This window comes from Bombus huntii, chromosome 10 (genome assembly GCF_024542735.1).
Source record: "Bombus huntii isolate Logan2020A chromosome 10, iyBomHunt1.1, whole genome shotgun sequence".
In the NCBI taxonomy this organism is placed as follows: domain Eukaryota; kingdom Metazoa; phylum Arthropoda; class Insecta; order Hymenoptera; family Apidae; genus Bombus; species Bombus huntii.
Window position 1 is genome coordinate 11977343 of NC_066247.1, and position 18533 is coordinate 11995875.

Sequence of the window (18533 nt, forward strand, 5' to 3'; positions counted from 1 at the left end):
CGATTATTTCTTCTTCCTCGCGGAGTAACAATTGGCGATGTTATTTATTTAACGAGTCTCTTCGTTCGTTTTTCGTTCGACCAAGGGTAATTAATAGAAAAATCGAGAATTCTTTGGCAAGATTTTGACAAGCAAAGACAGGATGAGTGGGTTGAACTGATGCACCGACGGGGTGAGCAGGTAAGCAAAAAGGTGAAAACAAAAGGCAGAAGGCAGAGGTAATGCTGTTGGTGAATAGAGTAAGGATAGACACAGACAAGCGTACATTTCGTAGCCCTAATTATTGGTTCCGTCCCAGTTCCGTTCTGGAACAAGAATATAATAAATGGAAGCAATCAATTTTTAAATTACATCCCAATTCGACGGAAGAATATTCTCGCGTGAAAATGGCGAAGATAGTTAGATGTAAAAAAGAATGTATTCTGCATCGATTAATTTTAATTATATACATTTTTATGTTAATTTTCTCGTAAACACGTTGAGGCACTTGATGCCTGACAAAAGACTTTATGTTATATTAGGTTGTCCGAAAAGTGTCTTTCTTTTACAGACACGTCTATTACAACGATGTATCTTTATACAAACATGAAACCTAATCTGTCGAACGTTGTGATATTTATCTTGATAGAACAAAAATCATACGTAATTCGATAAAATAATATAAAATGGAAAATATTGTGCATCCATTATTTCCTTATAAAACGAAAGAAACTTTGCGGACGACCTAATATCGTATTCAACACCGCGTTAGGGTAACATTTCGTCTGCATCTTCTTCCAATCAATTTACAAGATCGAATTCTGTTTCGTAAGAGCGCCAACGTGGCGATAACATGTTTCTCTTACAATTGCCTTTACGGTAAGTTATGCTAATGAAGAGAAGTTACGGAAGTTACGCTGACCTTGAAAGACGATGTTTCCCGTTAGTAAAAAAGTTGAGAGGTCTCCGATCGCGTGGTTGTTCTCGTTAAAAGTACGAAAAGTACCAAAGGTTTTCGAGCAAAGGATTATCGTGTCGCTACTTAGGAAGAATTTTAAGGCAATGACGGGACGATCCCGAAATCCAAGACGGCTGTGTCCGAAGGGAATGACAGAGATCGGGTTGCTTCGGACCACCTTCGTGCTCGCCGCAAACTTTATCCTACCTGTTTTCGCTAATTGAGCGAGTAAAAATGTAACTGGACCTTACGCCCCTGAGGTATTTGCACCCTTTTGAAGATACGATCCGTTCTTTTCCCAAGATTTTGCGCTGGACCGCGTTCCTCGTTCCACAATCGCTTCAACCGATCGGTTTACCCGGTCAGATTGCTTAAACGTGTACTCCAAATTACCATTATTTATTTAAATAACTTGGTATTATTCACACGGAATAATATTCCGTCATTTTCTTATCTGATTCTCCACTTGCCCTTACGTTTCGTCAAAAAATAGCATTGTACGGTTCATACAAGTATATTCATCGAAGTATAGATCATACTGCGACACGTATTAAATTATCCGAGTATATTATTAAATTATCCGAGTATTCGTTGATCCTCAACATCGAAATACGTGTGAATCCTCTACAACGAGAATTGAACAGAAAAATATGTAACTTAATATAGTAGCAACGAAATCGATAATATTTAAAAATACTAGGGGACATAATATAACTGGTAAATCACATTGCGTCGTCAAGGATCGAATCTCGTTACATTAAGCATGTTTTATTATTATTATTATTCGTTGAATATCATTTTTCGTGTGTTCGAACGCCACTTTTTAATACCATCGCAAATTATCAACCAGGTATCTCAATAACAGATAATTTCGGTGCATCGTGATCAAAGAGACTCTCGCGTCTGTGTTTACCGTGAATCCTAAGTAAATGATATAAACTTGTACGTGATATGCATTGAATGGAGTCCGTATATGATCACGCACGCACTTACATATGTATTAGTATTAATACATACGTATGTCACCGAAGGGCCAGGTAATAGCCGTGCGATTTTATACGTGATCGTATAGGATGGAGGCGCCGATGCCACCTGTTACGCTAGCCGTTCGCATACTCGGGGCTGGTTGGCTTTACCTCACCGCAGAAATGGTGGGGACCGACGGCGAGTTTTCATTGGTCAGGCGGCACGTGCTGCACGAGGGTGCCTCGCTCCAAAAACGCATAAATCCCCCGGCGGTGTACCAGCCGACTTTAGAATCACCCCGACAGCGGAGTCGGCGTGCGTGCATCATAAACTGCTCTATAGAATCACATACACGCACATCGTAATCAATAAAAAGAGCTTGTTTCGTAACTGGTGTTTCCGTGAAAATACAGTGGAAATTCAGTGAAGACATCGCACAGAGTAAGAGGCTCACTTATCGACCCTACCGATCCAGTGAGGAGTTTCCATTTCCAAATTCTGTGTTCTATTTCGATTCAGAAATTGCCGGCATGGAACTGCAGGAGATGTTTCGATACGGATATATGTTCCCACCGAGAGAGGACGAGGTCGTATCCTGCACGTATCTGGATTTACCGAGCTACGCTTATTCCAAGAGCAAGTCTGATCTTCCACCAGTAAGCAGCATCAGCATACCGCAGTGCATCGTGTACGACGGAAATCGCAGCGATGGCTGGCACACGCCGAGTCCAACCGCAAGTTTACGATCGGTTAGTCCTGCCACAACTTTGTCTGTGTCGTCAGAGCCTGACACGATAAGTACTCCGGTTACGTACCGTTTATTAGGCTCGATGGAGGAACTGAACAAGAGGTACGCTACGAAGAGGAGCCTCGCTACGATCAACAGCGAGGCAACGCAACACGCTATGAACATGATCGATCTGACGGAGGAAGTAAACAGTATGGACGCGGATACCGATGGAACCGCGGATCCTGAGGCTGAAACGGAGCACGAAAAGGCGCAATCGTCTCGAGGCAGTGTCATCAGCAACTCCAGCAGTTTCTCAGACAGAATCGTAGACGCTGACAGCGAGGACGATGCCGAAATGAGCGACAGTCCCGATCACATAGGATCCGAGATCGATGGAAACGGGAACAATCGAAACGTGGTGAGAAGGAGAGGTAAATACGTTAGCTCGACGATCGTGAGGAAACGCAGACTGGCGGCGAACGCCAGAGAACGGAGAAGAATGCAGAACCTGAATAAAGCGTTCGATAGATTGAGAGCGTATCTTCCGTCTTTGGGTAACGACCGGCAGCTCTCGAAATACGAAACGCTTCAAATGGCACAGTCTTACATCACGGCATTGTACGATTTGTTGCAATAACATTTTTTCCTCTTTTTCTTTTTTTTTTTTTTTTTTTTTTAAGATTTCGCTGAAGATCGTGTTAGTCAACGAACTGGTAAAGTCGGTCGTTGAAATTGAACGAAAGTGTTTAGTGGAATTAACCGGAGGACCGAAATAGTTGAATTTTGGCTTGTGTATAGAAAAGATGTTTCGTCCAAATGTACGAGATATGAATTGCGTTTACATTGTTTAGTCGAATTATAGGAATTGTGTTTGAAACGTAGGAACGATCCATTATCATTTTCTTGTAGATATTTACAGCTGTAATTACAGAATATCATTTCAGTTATCCGATGATTCTTATAACTGCGTACCATTCACTCGTTTATCTTTTGTAAAACGATATTGGCCATCGTCTTATAGTTTATATTTTTTAATATTATTATCGTAATATTTATCATGCGAAACGTAACGATGCGAGAAAGGTTTAGACACGCATTCCCAAGATTTCTGTAAATACTAGAAACTTTGTAAATTTTGTAAAGTAACGATATTTTAATGGATAAATCGTTAACTCGATATTGTATTATAAAGGCGCACCAAGTTACGTACTTATAATTTATTGTATTATAAATATTACTGCGCTCTTTGAGACTGAAACTGCATGTGTTGAAAAATATAATTATTTTATACATTCTCGTAGTTTTCGAATATCCTTCCCTCGCCAATTTCGTTAAGCGAAGTCTTACAATTCGAAGTCTTATAAGAGGACCTCGCAAGTTTAGCTTAAACTCCAAACTCCAAAGAGACTTCGATGTTCTCTTCGAGGCGTAGTAGAACGTTCTTTCGCCTCTATAAACGTCTACTCTTCGAACTTTCCTTACTCGACTGTTTTAAGAGTCGCGCAATGGAATAAAGTTTCCTTGTAATTGCTTGAATCGGGTTTAATTTCGTTGAACGAACAAAGTTGTATCATAAGGGATGAAAAGTATATTCGGGGCGAAAGAAAAACAGCATCGTCATCGGTGGTCTGGTCGTCATACGAAACCCACGCGACGCGTCGGTGCCCGGTTTCATTGCAATTTGAGAACCTGCAGCCTCCTTTCTTTAACGATGACTCTTCTTTTTTATTTATCTTTTCGCTCTTTTCACCTTCGATTCTTTGCTATCGTCATCGCACTTTGCTCCATTTCTTTCCACTACTGTTTTCCACGTAAAAGCATTTAATTATTAGATAGATAGCCAAGGTCACATCTTTTGCGAAGAGCAATAGAATAATTCACCTACGTGCTTTTAATTCGCTGGAGAAGAATTGCTTTCGTTGCCTAGAGAAACGAAAATCTCGTTTACCTTTACCATTTCTTTTACCATTTTATGCCCAACGTTTGATATTTTGTGAAAAATATGGGCGCGCGACCAGCATCCGTATAAACATTGTCTAGCATGTTCGACGTCGAATAAACTATAATTAACACGGTGCAGAGAGAAGAAGGATGGAACATGACATCATCCTGGTGATTAGCACTACATATTTGGTTAGCGTAAACGTTAGAAGGGCGATGTTGCGTGAACCCTCGTTGTACGGAAACTGGAAAATTTGTCGAACATGAGTATACAAACAACGCGTATTTTTTTTTTTTTACGTAAAAAGTAGAAAGATACACGAAACGGTGGTAAAATACACTGTGCTCGAAAGGACTCTAATATAACGCTTTTATCGTGTAACAGCTTCTTCTCGTTGACGTTTTTCTTCGTCAGATAATACTACGAGGTTTAAAGAAATTGAAATATTTATAAGCACTGCATTTTGTATTTACTTTATATCACTCTGACTGTTTTTATTTCCTCCCTCTCCTTCGTCCTTGATGGATGAAAATTTACATTTGTATCGCATTTGTACAATTCTCACTGCAAATGTTCGATACAGTTCCGAAAGCGAAGAACTTCATTAAGTCTTTCGTAAAAACGTGAAAAAAGAAGAATCGTTTTACGATTGGATTATCGAACGATACGTAAAGATCCCATAAAAATTCGAATGGATGTCGCGTGGCGATGTTGACTTGTCTCGCGAGGCCCTTCTCGTACACGTTCTCATGCCAGCGGACGAGGATTCGTACTCTCGAGGGCCGGCTTCCTCGAGATTCCTCGGAAACTTGATAAAAATCGCGCGACATCTTCCTTGGCGGTTAGGGGTTGGGGTATCCTCGGTCAGGCCTTCGTAAAGAAAAAAAATGAAGCTCACGAATAAAAGAAAGGAAGGAATCTCTTAGACGAGAGAACGTAAATATTGTTCAAAGCAATTAATTCTCCGGCAGACTACCACCTTCGCTTTGTCAGAAGGGTTTGCCTTGACAAAGAAGAGGAAGCTGGAACCGCCAGCAGTGACCAGTGGCCACTGTCATCAAAATACTCGATGGGGTTGGGGAGGAAGCTGACTGAGGTAAAGGGAAGGGGTAAAACGGAGGATAAAAGACAAACGCCGCCGCGTTGTCGTTGTCTGATCGTGGAGATTGCTTTATTTGAGTACATTTAGCGTAGAGATCTCGAAACCCTGCCGAATATTTTGTCGTAGCCGCTACCACATGCAACCACCCGTCTTTGCCAAGGAAGCCGGGCCAGAGGCGTAACGCATTAAGCATTAAAATAATGTAATCTGCCGGCTGAAATCAGGCGATAAATATAATCGGCTGGCGGAAATTTGTCGGGTGACGAGCACTCCGCTGTGTATATTCGCTGCACCGGTGTGTACCTTCGCTGTATCAAGATTAATTACACGTATTCTCCAACTATGGAGAAAGGCAGTATGTATCAAATCAACTCTCGACAAATTGAGACGAAATTTTACTACCGAACCTGCGCTGTCAAGCGTCACATTTTACATCTTTTTATATGTCATAGGAATTTCTATATTTAATCTAGGAATTTAATTTATTTATATTTAATTTAATGGTATTATAAAATTCAAGTTTATCGATATTACAGAAAGAGAAACATAATCTACTTATATTTCTATTCGATGAAATCAGAATTGAGACACAAAAATGAAGCAAGCTTCGTGCTTATAGACACAAACGCATGGCTGTTTATGCTATTCGCCATACGAAAATCGCGTCGAATATAAACTGGTGCGCATAAATCAATGACGTCCCATCAGCGACAGTCGCTTCAACTCATTCGCGTGACAAACTTGTGCAACTCAGTCCATACGTCCAATATAAAAGTTGCAGATGCATGATTTATTCAGGAGATCGGTCCTCTTTACAAGGCAATATCAAAATATTCATCGGTTTACAATGAGAGGTAAAGCTGCATATATGAATTCGAAAGGCAAAGAAAGAGTAAGAGACAAGCACCAGTCGAGAAAATAAATATGAAATCAAATTTCCTGAAATTGAGGAAAGAAAATTTAATATAATCACAAATTGCATATTATCTTTCAAATTTTAGCCTATTGTTAGATGTACAATTTCTCATGGATCCGAAGGAGGATCAATGTTAACAATAAGCCGAATTGTTCGATAAGAAGAGGATCGTATTGGAATATTTCTGTTATATTCTTGAAAGGTGTCGATACAATATCTGTTTAATGTTTCGAACCTTGGTGCGTGCTCTCGCGAATGCTTCCGGATTATAAGCGCAGGTAAAAGGTGTGGTCGATCCTGCTGGATGCAACGAAAAACACGACCGCCCATTGTGAGGGATTCGATGATCCTGCGAGCTTGACGTCCAGCTCGTAAATCGGTAAAAGATCCCCTACCTGTGATCAGGATGTCGGAATAAGAACAGGCTATCTGCTATATTACGTTTCTGACTTTTCCCAAGTTGTTTTCCAAGACACATTCTTCTTACATATTCCATTGCTAAAACGCGCACACACGTGTATATATTTATATGTATATGTATATACTGGTAACAATTTTTCTTCTTTGAAATATCTTTAGAAAGCTCGTTGCTTTGTCGTGATATTTTTACACCTTTAAAGGGTTAAAACAGTCTATCATAAAGTGTATCGTTTATGTTTTTCTTGCCAGTCTCATTTCTTTTTCAAAAGATTACTTGTTTTTAGACTGCAGATATTTTTGACGTTTGGATAGATTTTATAAAAAATGAATAACAAGGTGAGACTTGAAAACTTGCTTTTAGATTTTAATTGTATATTATCATTTCGCGTTACTAAAAAAACAGAAAACGAAAACTCTTCAGTTGCAGGAAGAAAACAGATATCCCATGATCTGGGTCGGCTTAAACTCGTTATAAATCAAAACTCTTCCCAAGGTAGTCCTATTCTTGAGCGGCACGATAGCACAATGGCAACGGCACACAATCACAGAGAACGAAACGAAATGCGCTCGCTCAACCGATTTGTTTGTTCGACCGCCTCGTGATCGAGTGAAATCCGCTTAATGCGATCGAAGAGTTTTCGCGTTCGTGAGAGGTATCACGGGTATGAAAACACGTGAAAGGATCGTTCGAAGCTCCGAAGCGGGTGCGAGGGTTAAACAGAAAACAGGACGGGAAAGTTAAAAAGGGAGGGCAAGGGAAAGAAAAGGGGCAGCATTGGACGCACACGACACGAGCTTACTTTTAGTTTCTGTGCACCACTCGAAACTACCCCAGGGGTATTAATTTCATTTTATCAAACAACGATAATACTTGGAACGACCCTCCGTTTTTGTTTGCTCTTACTCTTCAATTACGCGCGATACGTATACGTTTGAGTTTTTAAGATGGTGAAAGTTCTCATAGGAAAAAGTATTTTATTTGTTCGGGGTTGCTGCGAGTTAGATTAAATCCGACGGTAATTAATTACCACTTTATGCGTATCTTGCTTGAAATTAATTTATAGTATAGATTACTTTACGAATAGAAAGTTACAAGTAACGTTGCCTAATAGGCTTAAAGGGAAACATAATGTCGAGCATTTTTTAAATAGGTGAATACTGCAGGAAATAAATTTAACGAATAATATTTACCAAAAGTTACTTGTTTTTTTTAAATATATTTAATTACACATTTATACGAACAAATTTTTTATATTTTTGTTCCTTCTATCTAATACACTGTGACGTAGCAATTCTGGTATAATTTCTTTGCTATGATTTTATATAAATGGGTTAATGTTACGATGCTTTATAACATTTAAATCTTGTCTAACGTATACTGTACTTTTAGTACTATGACTATCCATCAACGGTATTTAATACAGGCTACTATTCGAATGATCAACTATTTAAACGTTCTATTATCACTAACACCGTATATTTTCTTTATTAGTTTCACGTGATACTGTTATTACATGTGTTATCATTTTCTGTATAATACTATGGAAAAGAAGACATAACTATTGACACGAAATAAGTGATACTTTAAAAGTTAGAAGGCAGTAAAAGTGTCGCAAAAGTTGAAACTTGATTTGAATTATTTATGGTATTGTAAAATAATCGCTATAAGAAAGGATGACTATCCTATCCGAAAAATTCTTTTCTTCAAACAATCGTCTGTCTTCCTACTAATTGGAAAATTAAATTTAGAAGCCACGATTATTCATTTTTCTTACTTCTCCCTACACTTTCCTGTTTGGAAGTCTTCTCACGATCGCTGGATTCCCAGCACTTATCAAAATCGTTTCGAACGTCGATTAACAAACTTTGTCTGCACAATTTCGAAATAGTGCTCATATTCTCCTCCTGTATATCCTTGCCGCGTATCAATCGTGTAAATTTAAATTTGTTAACAATTTTTGCAAACGATCCTAAGGGCTGTTGCTGCTTCGAGATCGACCTTGGAAGAGACTCACATCCACGACTAGCTTCCGTGAGACGCACGAAAGTATCCGGATCAACGTTTATCATTCCGGCACTGGCAGATTTTACACGATCAGGACGAGAAACTGGACTGTTCGACAACTCATTCGCATTGTATTCGTTTATAAATTGTTCAACCTTTTTCCCATTCGTTGCTTCCTCTTGTGCACCACGATTGTCTGATGCCTCGTTCGACAATGAGTTCAGCGTATGATTTACATCCGATACACTTTCGTTCGTCACCTTCTCTTGATTTTCCGAGATCTGTTCGTAATGATGAGGAAACGTTCTCGAAGAAACTTGATGTTTGGTCGATGGAGATTCTAGCACGGAATGACAAAGCGGACCACCGCGACGCGACAAGAAATCTTCCTTCGCACGACGTACCCTTAACGAGTGCGATTCTAGAGACGTATCTTCGGAAATCGTGTTCGTTCGACCGTCTCTTCTCGCTACCACGTTGGACAGAATCGTCAATTTATGAATAAGATCGGAAGACTGCGGATCGAATTTCGAGGAAGACGCATCTTTGATCTTCTCGTCAACCTGGGTCTTCAAACTGGGCAAGCTAATTCCGAAAGAGGCTTGATTTTGCTGTTCGCCTGGCTTTGCTTGCACCGAGACGTCTGCTCGTTGACTCTTCTGTACGGCGGCTTGTTTAGACTCGCCATTTCTTCCTGGCAATTCGGTCGACGAAGCTCTATCTCGCTTCGTTTCTCTTGGAAACACGTTACTTTCGCTGATCGACGATTTTCTCGAGCTCTCCACGGATTTGCATCGTTCGAAGGTTGGTTTCTCGATAGATGCCCGTTCCTCCTTGCCATTTCCTTCGACCTTCGTTTCCTTGGCTTCGCGATCCTTCGAGGATGGGCGAAGAGGCCAAGGCAACGAAAGGGACATCCTCAAAAGTGCATCTTGACGAGTTACTTTAGGGGATCCTGATCTGGATTTGCTTTTGCTTTTCCTTGTAAATACCTGATCGTTCTCGGAAGTGTCCTCCTTTTTAGCCGAATGCTCTTCCGAGCGTCGAAACGGAGAGAATATTATACGTTTCGTCCTAATGAAAACGTTTCGTGTCGGTGAGCTGGAAACTTGCTTTTTAACATTCGCTTCTTGATTAGTCGGAACGTAATGATCGCTGCTTGATCGACGACTGCTCTCGGAATTCTCAATTGTAGCACGTTCCACCGGGGTTTTCGAGGATTTTGTTTTTTCGACGCAGCCTGTACTAGCTGTGGGCACGACTATCTTGTTCAAAGTTTCCTCATTGATGATGATTCTCTCGAAACAACGTTCCTCGCGGCTTGGCGCGACCGTGTAAGCAGTTGTTTCGATGGTCGGTTCGCGACGACATTCGCGTGTACAAGAATTTGTACTCGATGACTGTGAAGACGTCGAAACATTTTCGATATTACGATACTCTCGCCATTTTTTTCTCTCGACCGATCGTGCGTTCGTTGTAGCGTCTATCGTACAATCTTGTTTCTCACGGTTTGAATACTCGACGAATGATTTGGTGGATTTATAGTTGTTTAAGTGTAATTTCGTTTCTGATGTATCATGACCGATATCTAATTCTTCCTCGACTATACCATAATTTTCTTCGATTTTCTTTAAACTGTCGTCCCTCCGATTGGCGTAAAAAAGATCTACTTCACGCGTGGTAGGCTTGACTTCATCTAAGAGTAATTATGATATTTTTATTTCTGATTCGAACCTTTTTACCACGCTTACAGAATTTCTTAAAATACGAGACACGAATAAATTGCGCATTAAATTACAAATGTTAATTATTGTATTTATTAACTAATTAGAACGTACCTAATTCACAAGCGTTCGGTGTTTTTGGTAAACTTAAGGTCGTTTCTTTTTTACAATTCGCCATTGACTGCATATTCGTTAAAGAGCAACGAGAAGGATCGCTGGTTGCCAGGATTATTTCCTCGTATTCGTTGTTGGGCTTATTCGTTGTTTCAGCACCGTCTTTTCCACTATTGCCGCTCTCATCCTTTCCTACCGCTTGGTTATCAGATCGTTGCTCGTGCTCCTTTTCGCTCGATAACTCCTGGTTGTACCGACAGGTCGATACTTTTGATTGCGCTATGATAAAACTTTATTCTGAAGACAATGATCTTTCTTTCGTCGTTACTTTCATTTTTTTACTTTCCCTTGAAGAATCGGTTCGAACATTAGAAACAAACTAAGATTTTTTAAACAAATTAATCTTCGAGCTTTCACATTAAATTTTCTCTAAGTTGTATTTACACATTTGTCACCAATTGTAAGGAAAACAAGTAACAAAATAAAATAAAAAATATTTTGAAGGCAGAATGATAAACTGCGCTATAAAATTTCACAAAATCTACCATTGTTTCTTTTATGCCTGCACCAAAAATAGAACGATTTCCAAGATTCCATTCACGGATAGTTTTGTTTTCGTTCGTTTCTAGAACGGAAAACAAGGTATTCTTTACTTGGCTTTCGTCATAAACCTCAGAACCTATCAGAAGCTTCGTTAATTACCTTATTAAACTTACCATCAGATACATGCTTCTCCACGTCTCTTCCAATTGCTTCTTCATCGACGGATGATGTTACAGGAACATCTTCTCTAAAAATGGAAAAATTTGTGAAGGCGTAATTCATTTCTTCATACAGTAGGTTCTTGCAGAACAAACGTTGATTTTATATACCTTTCGAAATTAACGCGACTTTGATCTTCTATTTTCTTTTCTTCTTTTATAACGTTAGATTCTGTATCCTCATCTGTCGAACAAATCGAACTACTTGATTTGACAGAATCTTTGTCCAACTCTTCTTTAATACCAGACATCTGCTTTTTACTCGTTGAACTTGTGGAGAACCAATGCTCTGACTCTTCATTGTTCGGGCAGATTTTTTCATTATTCCAAGATTTCGTCATTTCAGATTGTTCCAGACTCAGACTGTCTTCGCTCGAGAAACTTTTCCTTTGATTCCACTTGTTAGATTTCCAAAGATTGTGATCAGAATTTTCCTCGATCTCGATCAAAAATACCGGGGATGGTTCGTGACTGGAAGTGACTGTACCGAGTGGTACGGCGATACTAGTGGTTTCGCTCGCTGCAACCGAGTATACCGGTGTTTGATGAGGTTGCACCCTCTCCAGGGGACTTGCAGTTTCCTCGATAACGTCTTCGATGTCTACGATCATCGCCTCCGGTTCGGAGTCATCCATTATATCTTCGGCTACGTCCTCTGTTCTCCGAGAATCGACTGAGAAAATGAAATTTTGAAATTATAAACGAGGATATTAACAGGCTACGCCTGTTTTCACACTAGAATTACCAATGACAAGTATATAAAAATATTCATGCATATGTACGTAACGTAAAGGAAAATCTTTATTCGCATACTTCACCAAAAATCATTCGAATTCCTAAAAATGCACCGCCATAAATTTATAAAATTTCTGTGAATAATTATAAATTGTACATTTTGATTACTTTGGTAGTTCTAGTGTTAACACGGCTGTTGAAACGAAACAACTATAAATGATAATACTTACTAGTATCTGGCAAGATATCGACGCGATCCAAATCTTTCAATCTATTCGTGAGATGATCCAATGACTGTAAGCTGTTCGAACGACGTACAAAAAATGCAGTTTGATCAGTTTTCTCGATCATGGCGCCGACAGATTTCGATCTCTTCAAACAGCCGCCTTTCAACAATACCGGTTCGTTGCTTCTAGCTTCTAAATAATTACCTATTCAAACGATCATGTGGAGAAAACTGTTCTATCTGTGATTGATGAATTAAAATCTTACTTGTGGCTGAATTCGTTGATGTTTCGATAGTCGATCGTCTCAGAGAAGGTATATAACCGGGTCCTAGGAGGCGGAAGGTCGAGGATGTGGGCGATATTCCACGATACCGTTCCCAATCGTATAGTTTTCTTGTGAATTCTCGTGAAATACCTTCGAATCGGTAGGATCCGACAGACGTTCGTACGAAAACTTCGTTGCTATCGTTTAGACTCTGTGTTCCATCGGCATATGATCTTAAATAAAATATACACATTAGTAAGATGCGTGTCACTGCCAGGCTGTTCGATTTCGTGTGAACATGAAAATTAGTAGATTTACAAATTTTTGTGAATATTTCTTCAATTATTGGTATTACTGTTATTATTTTTAATTGGAATGTTAGAAGAAAAGAGTAGAGTAGAATTTCTATTTACGGTTAGTTCACTGTTAATGTCAATCTTAATAAATAAAACATGTATTTGCGTTATACCTTGAATCTGCATCAAAACACTCTTCCAACTGTTGAGCGTCACACCCCCGTCTCTCTTTAATCGTATTATTATTAAAAAATGATAGTAACCTTTCTAGAACGAAAAATTCGGTTTCATCTATGCCAGACGCGATTCTATGTTGATGCGATTTCGATCGTATCGAGTATTGGGAATCATTATTGCCAGTCTCGTTCGTTCTCTTCGAATTTTCTATTTTTCGTGGAAAATCATCGCAGAGCTGAGACTTCCCGTCGTTAGCGATGTCTCCACATTCACTGTTAACTTGCGGGGTTGCGATCTCTCTATTTCTGTGCTCAGTTTTCGAAGGAGATCTCCAAAGTTGCCAGTCGGTCAAACGACGTCGTTTGATCCTCTGTTGTTCGAAAGGAGCACTTCCTCGTCGTACTTTCTTTGCGCGTTTCCAGTCCTGCAGCTTCTTCCTAAATTCAGGAGCTAATCTTTCTTCAGATAATAAACTTTCACGGGGACTTGGCAAACTGGGCGAAATTTCACGAACTTCTTTCGTGGCAACGCGAGGTGGAAGATTTTTTAAACGTTCCCATTCGATCAGTTTTTGGTGGAATTCGGTTCCCAGTTTTTCCCTAAGAGCTCGGTAATCTCGTCGTGTGTCCACTTGCGCGTTCGACGGTGTTGCCTTCTCGACATTTTCCACGCTGTCGTTATGACTACAGCCGATTGATGCTTCCAGTCCTGGTGAGTAAGAAAAAGAATTGTTATCGACGTTGAATTTTAGTGCGATCAATCATAGAAGTGCTCGTTAATTAATTAATTGATGAAAAACAACATTTATCTGACCCTAGTGATTCGTTGATTGGCAAAAGTTTATAATAAATTGTTCTCTACCAATCTCGTCAAATATAAATAAAGCAATACTTTGTATTATTACTGTTTATATCGATTATCAGAACTACTACGAACTTTTCGATCGTTCCAATATAAAAAATCGTCTTCTTTTGTCGCACGGAGATCGGCTGTTTGATTACTTTCTATTTGTGAATTTGGCATGTTGGTCGCAAAATTTATTGTCCCTGTCATTCGTAGAATCCATACCAATATTATCAAATATTCTGTACAGGGTAAGCAATGCAGCAAGACACTATGTAAAAGACCGCAAGACGTTAAAAAGGAAACGATATTATCGAAATGTAAAAAATATCAAGAGGATCTTGCTAAATGCCCAAAAATATCTAAGGAACAGCGATGTTGTAAGAAACTGTTTGCAAAACCTCCGCCAAAAGTAATAAATGCGTACGTTATTCTATCACATTAACACAATGATCCTCGACAACGATTTGTAACTTACATTTCAGTGCAAAGAAAGAAGCGTCGTGGATGTTTATCAGAAAGCGTATGAGAACGTTACGAAACAGTCCAACGCTATTTTGAATAACATTCAAAACGAATCAAAATCTATGTTCGTCCAGTTAACGAAAGACATAGAACTGTCGAAAAATAACGAGCAGGTATTGGTGAGTGGAATTTTGCACGACATTAAGAAAACGCTTCAGAAGTTGCTCGCGGTGGATCCATCGTTTGGTTCTATGAAACGCAAATCTGCTATGTCGCTGAATCACGAGGTTCGCCAGGCTTTCGAGAACGTGGAATACGATGTCGTACCCCGAATAAAACGAATAAAAGTAAATATCGAGTGTTTAGAGCGCGACGTATTGGTTTGCATCGATCGTGCCAAATCTCTGATACTCTCCTGTCGCAAATGCAAAACTCCGCAAGCGTTGGCCAAATGCATCGAAGAAAACGCAGTCTACGCGGAGAAGATATTAGACAAAACGTCTCAGAACGCGCAAACTGGTTTGGATAAAATCGAATCGTTGCAACGTGGAATTTTGGAATATCACAAGGCGTCGTTAACGAATGTTTCGCAAACGTGTCGCAAAAAGGGCGAAGCATTTTTGGAACACCTAAACAATTGTGTCACTGCTGCTAAAAACGAACAGAAACGACGATCATCGTGAAGCTGGTCCTCTTAGAAAGAAATATCATTGTATGAATAGGTAAATTATTAAATTACCGTCTTGAAAAAGCATCTGTCTGGAAACGACGTTGATGAAATTCGATGAGATGCTTGAAGTTGAATTCGTTAGAAACGCTCGTCTGACTTTGTTCCATTTGGAGTCTGATCTCTGTGCTTTTGAGGGAAGAATCGCTGATTCTCCACCATATGATCGCTGTTACATTATAATAAAAACGTGTGAAGTTTAAAAAGTTAATTAATCAAAATTAACTAAATCAATAATTAAGGTAAATAATTCGTGGACAAAATGTATCTTCGAAATATAAGAAGGGATTAATTTTTCATTTATAAAGGAAGACAATATTAACCTGCCGTTTAAAATCCTTGTTTATAGACAGGTCTCGGTATGTCTTCCTGGGCTGTGGAGAATTTCCGGCAGAGGTGTTTGTATTAAAAAAGAGTGGTGAGTTTGATTCCGGGGAAGATATGTATCTGTTGTCCTCATCGTGTGAAGGTATCGTAATAGTTAAAGTTGGCGTTGATCTCTTTGATGTCGATTCCGTATCTTTTTCGTCTATTTTATTCGACGATAACGTCGCGTGATCGTTATCCGATGTAATCCGAATTAATGGTTTTCCTTGTCCGATCTAGTTTTGTATAAAAATTTTATTTTGATAATAGAAAGATTTATATCGAGTAAATATTTTATAGAAAAGCGAATCATGATTTAAACTATATTATACTTTCGTATCTGTCGTTATCAATACGATAACAGCTAATGATTTTTGTTCGAGTAAAATTCATTTGTGAGAATTGATGTACGAGAGTAAATTTTACGTTCGTAAATGCATATATCGCAAAGACAAAGTGCGTGGAAAATAAAAGTTAGCGGATATTTAGCTAATTAAACTGCATCCAAATGTGTAAAGATAATAGACAATAAAATATAATTTAATAAATGACAATAACATTTTATTTACCTCATTTGTTAGACCCGTTTCATTAACTTGCAAAGTGTCCAGTATAAGGATATTATCATCGAGAGATTTGCTATGCCAATTTCCATAATCTGCCTTTTTATTAGGTTTTCTCTTTAAGGATTGGTAATCTAAATGATTTAAAGCACTTTTCTGCGAACCTATAAAAATTTAACGAATTACGAAAAAACATGAACATACGATCATCTATCAAGACCGAGTTTTAAAATTTGTCTGAGTGATTTAGTTACAAATGATCCTCACGTCTTTCATTTAAATGATTAATTTGCAAAAAGATAATATTCGACAAACCGTAATGGCAAAAATATTTGTAACGAATACATATATATGTAAACAAGAGTTTACGAATTTCGTACAATCATAAAATCCTTCGTTGAACGAAGATGGAGATGAAGTTCCACCAAAGAGCGTGCCTGTGTTACAAGGTTCGTTAACGGGTGACGAAGTGGCCGTATTGTTCGATTCCTTAACTTCAACATCTGGATTTCTGTGATATTTAGTCGTTGGAGTGGAGGGAGAGGCGGTGGTCGTCGATGACGTACTCGTTGTCATCGATGGATCTATTACTTCCGTATCGTTCGTATAAGCCCTTTCCCACTTGAAAGCAGCTTTAACCCTGGTCCACTTTGAAACTTTCGGTGCGCTCCCAGAAATTTCATCTGTCGACGTTTGCTTGTCGATGTCGAATTTATTTCTCGTTTGTCTCGACGAGGACGATCGAATGTTCCGCTTTTGAAATGGCGAATCTCTGCAATTCGATAACATAGCGTCTAACAAGGATTCTGCGAATCCAGTATCCTCCTCGCAAACGTTGATCGTCGCGTCCTTGTCTCGCTCGAAAGCATTTTCCAACTTCTGATTGGCATTACGGAGTACTTTCAGTCGCTCTAAATTCCTGACGCGTCTAAAAAATTTGGAATTGCGATCCCTGAGCTCGAGAATTTCCTCGGCGAAAGCATACAGACGATCCAACTGCTCGAAGGCGTCTTCCGCGTAAAGACTTGAAATAGCCATTGCAGACATAGCAGAATTTCTCGAAGGACACTCCGAGGTTTGACCTTCGAACGGCAACGTCCCGAAATCCGTCAAGTAGGCGATTATGTCTTCGTCTTCATCGACGTTTCGACTCTGTCCTACTTCCGCCTGATTTCGTGTATTTTGCAGACGCCATAGGCTCGCCCATGGATCCGGTGGAGGTACAGGTAAATCACTCTCATCCACTTTGTGTTTGGCTTTGAATGTCTTTTGTTCGTTAACGTGGCTCGTGCATGGTCGACCGATATTTCTTTCGGTCTTTTGACCACTGTGATCAGTAAACTTCTCATTATCCACCATTTGGCTAGTTTTATCTAATACGTTTACCAACGCGTTTTACATGTGCGTTTTACGCTGTTCGCTCTCTCTCTCTCTCTCTCTCTCTCTCTCTTTCTCTTTCTCGAGTTTGTCAATTGAATTATTAATATTCTAAATATATCTGAGTAATCTAATTTTAGAATACATCTTTTTTCATGGACATTATAGGCGTAGCACCGAATCGAATTTAGACACCTCTGGTAACAAAGTTTGGCATATTTAGAAATTGTAACATTTATTTAATTTGAAATTAACACAATACAGAATGACAGTCACTGCTGAAGTATTTAACTATAATGTCTTTTATCTTCGAAGCTGAAGTCAAGGTAACGGGGACGAACAATGAACAGCACCAAATTTTGTATCACTCTTTCGTTACACATCAGTAACAATTTACTTGTTTGATCCTCTATCGTTGATCCAACACGAAGTAAGCACACGACCGATGGTATTTTACCGTACGTTTAATTATTAATGAAACCGATGTTATTACGAATATTCGTGTTAAGGGATATCGCTAGGTCTTGCGGCGAATATCTCGAAGGTTCGCGGTGGGAATGCATTTTTTACGTTTGGCGGCGTCAAGAGAGCCGCGGAAGAAGCGGCCTGAAATCGCAACAACGTCCTCGCGTGATTATTTTCGGTAGCGAGCATTCGGCATTCGTATTTACAACGAATACAAGAGCGTATTCGTGACGATGAGGCTTTCCACCACGTTCGAAGAGCATGCGCGAGAGCATGTCCACGATAACCACGTAAAAGAGACGGTCTTCCTGTTCTCGTCGAAAATAGACGGTGGAAAGACTATGGCGTATACTCTCGAACAGCCGCCCACGTTTGTATTTATATGCGTCTGCATGCCCTGTACATGCCAA

General features: G+C 39.4%; 2 protein-coding genes across 5 annotated transcripts; one reads left to right on the plus strand and one right to left on the minus strand.

The window, feature by feature from the left end:
• Positions 1 to 2433: 2433 nt before the first annotated feature.
• Positions 2434 to 3270, plus strand: LOC126870151 (protein atonal-like). Its single transcript, XM_050627615.1, has one exon. It carries the CDS (start codon positions 2434 to 2436, stop codon positions 3268 to 3270), a length of 837 nt encoding a protein of 278 aa, XP_050483572.1.
• A 5198-nt stretch (positions 3271 to 8468) lies between these two features.
• LOC126870679 (uncharacterized) lies at positions 8469 to 18419 on the minus strand. 4 transcript variants are annotated; one of them, XM_050628607.1, is made up of 12 exons: positions 16662 to 18419; positions 16288 to 16445; positions 15676 to 15954; positions 15365 to 15521; positions 13314 to 14025; positions 12845 to 13077; positions 12583 to 12771; positions 11729 to 12290; positions 11573 to 11646; positions 11402 to 11481; positions 10857 to 11100; positions 8469 to 10714 (listed from the first exon to the last, which is right to left on the minus strand). In XM_050628607.1, the coding sequence occupies exons 1-12, from the start codon at positions 17638 to 17640 to the stop codon at positions 8772 to 8774; spliced, it is 5610 nt and encodes a 1869-aa protein (XP_050484564.1). In that variant the 5' UTR covers positions 17641 to 18419; the 3' UTR covers positions 8469 to 8771. The 4 variants fall into 4 exon arrangements, with proteins under 4 accessions (XP_050484564.1, XP_050484563.1, XP_050484566.1 ...); XM_050628606.1 differs by having other exon boundaries at positions 12583 to 12783; XM_050628609.1 differs by lacking the exon at positions 11402 to 11481 and having other exon boundaries at positions 10857 to 11135.
• Between the last annotated feature and the right edge of the window lie 114 nt (positions 18420 to 18533).

Coding starts and splice junctions, on each gene's coding strand:
- LOC126870151 (XM_050627615.1), top strand. CDS start 2,434: ATGGAACTGCAGGAGATGTTTCGATACGGATATATGTTCCCACCGAGA.
- LOC126870679 (XM_050628606.1), bottom strand. CDS start 17,640: ATGGTGGATAATGAGAAGTTTACTGATCACAGTGGTCAAAAGACCGAA. Junction 16,446..16,661: donor CAACGAAGGATTTTATGATT/GTACGAAATTCG, acceptor AAATTTTTATAG/GTTCGCAGAAAAGTGCTTTA. Junction 11,101..11,401: donor CAGGCATAAAAGAAACAATG/GTAGATTTTGTG, acceptor CGGTACAACCAG/GAGTTATCGAGCGAAAAGGA.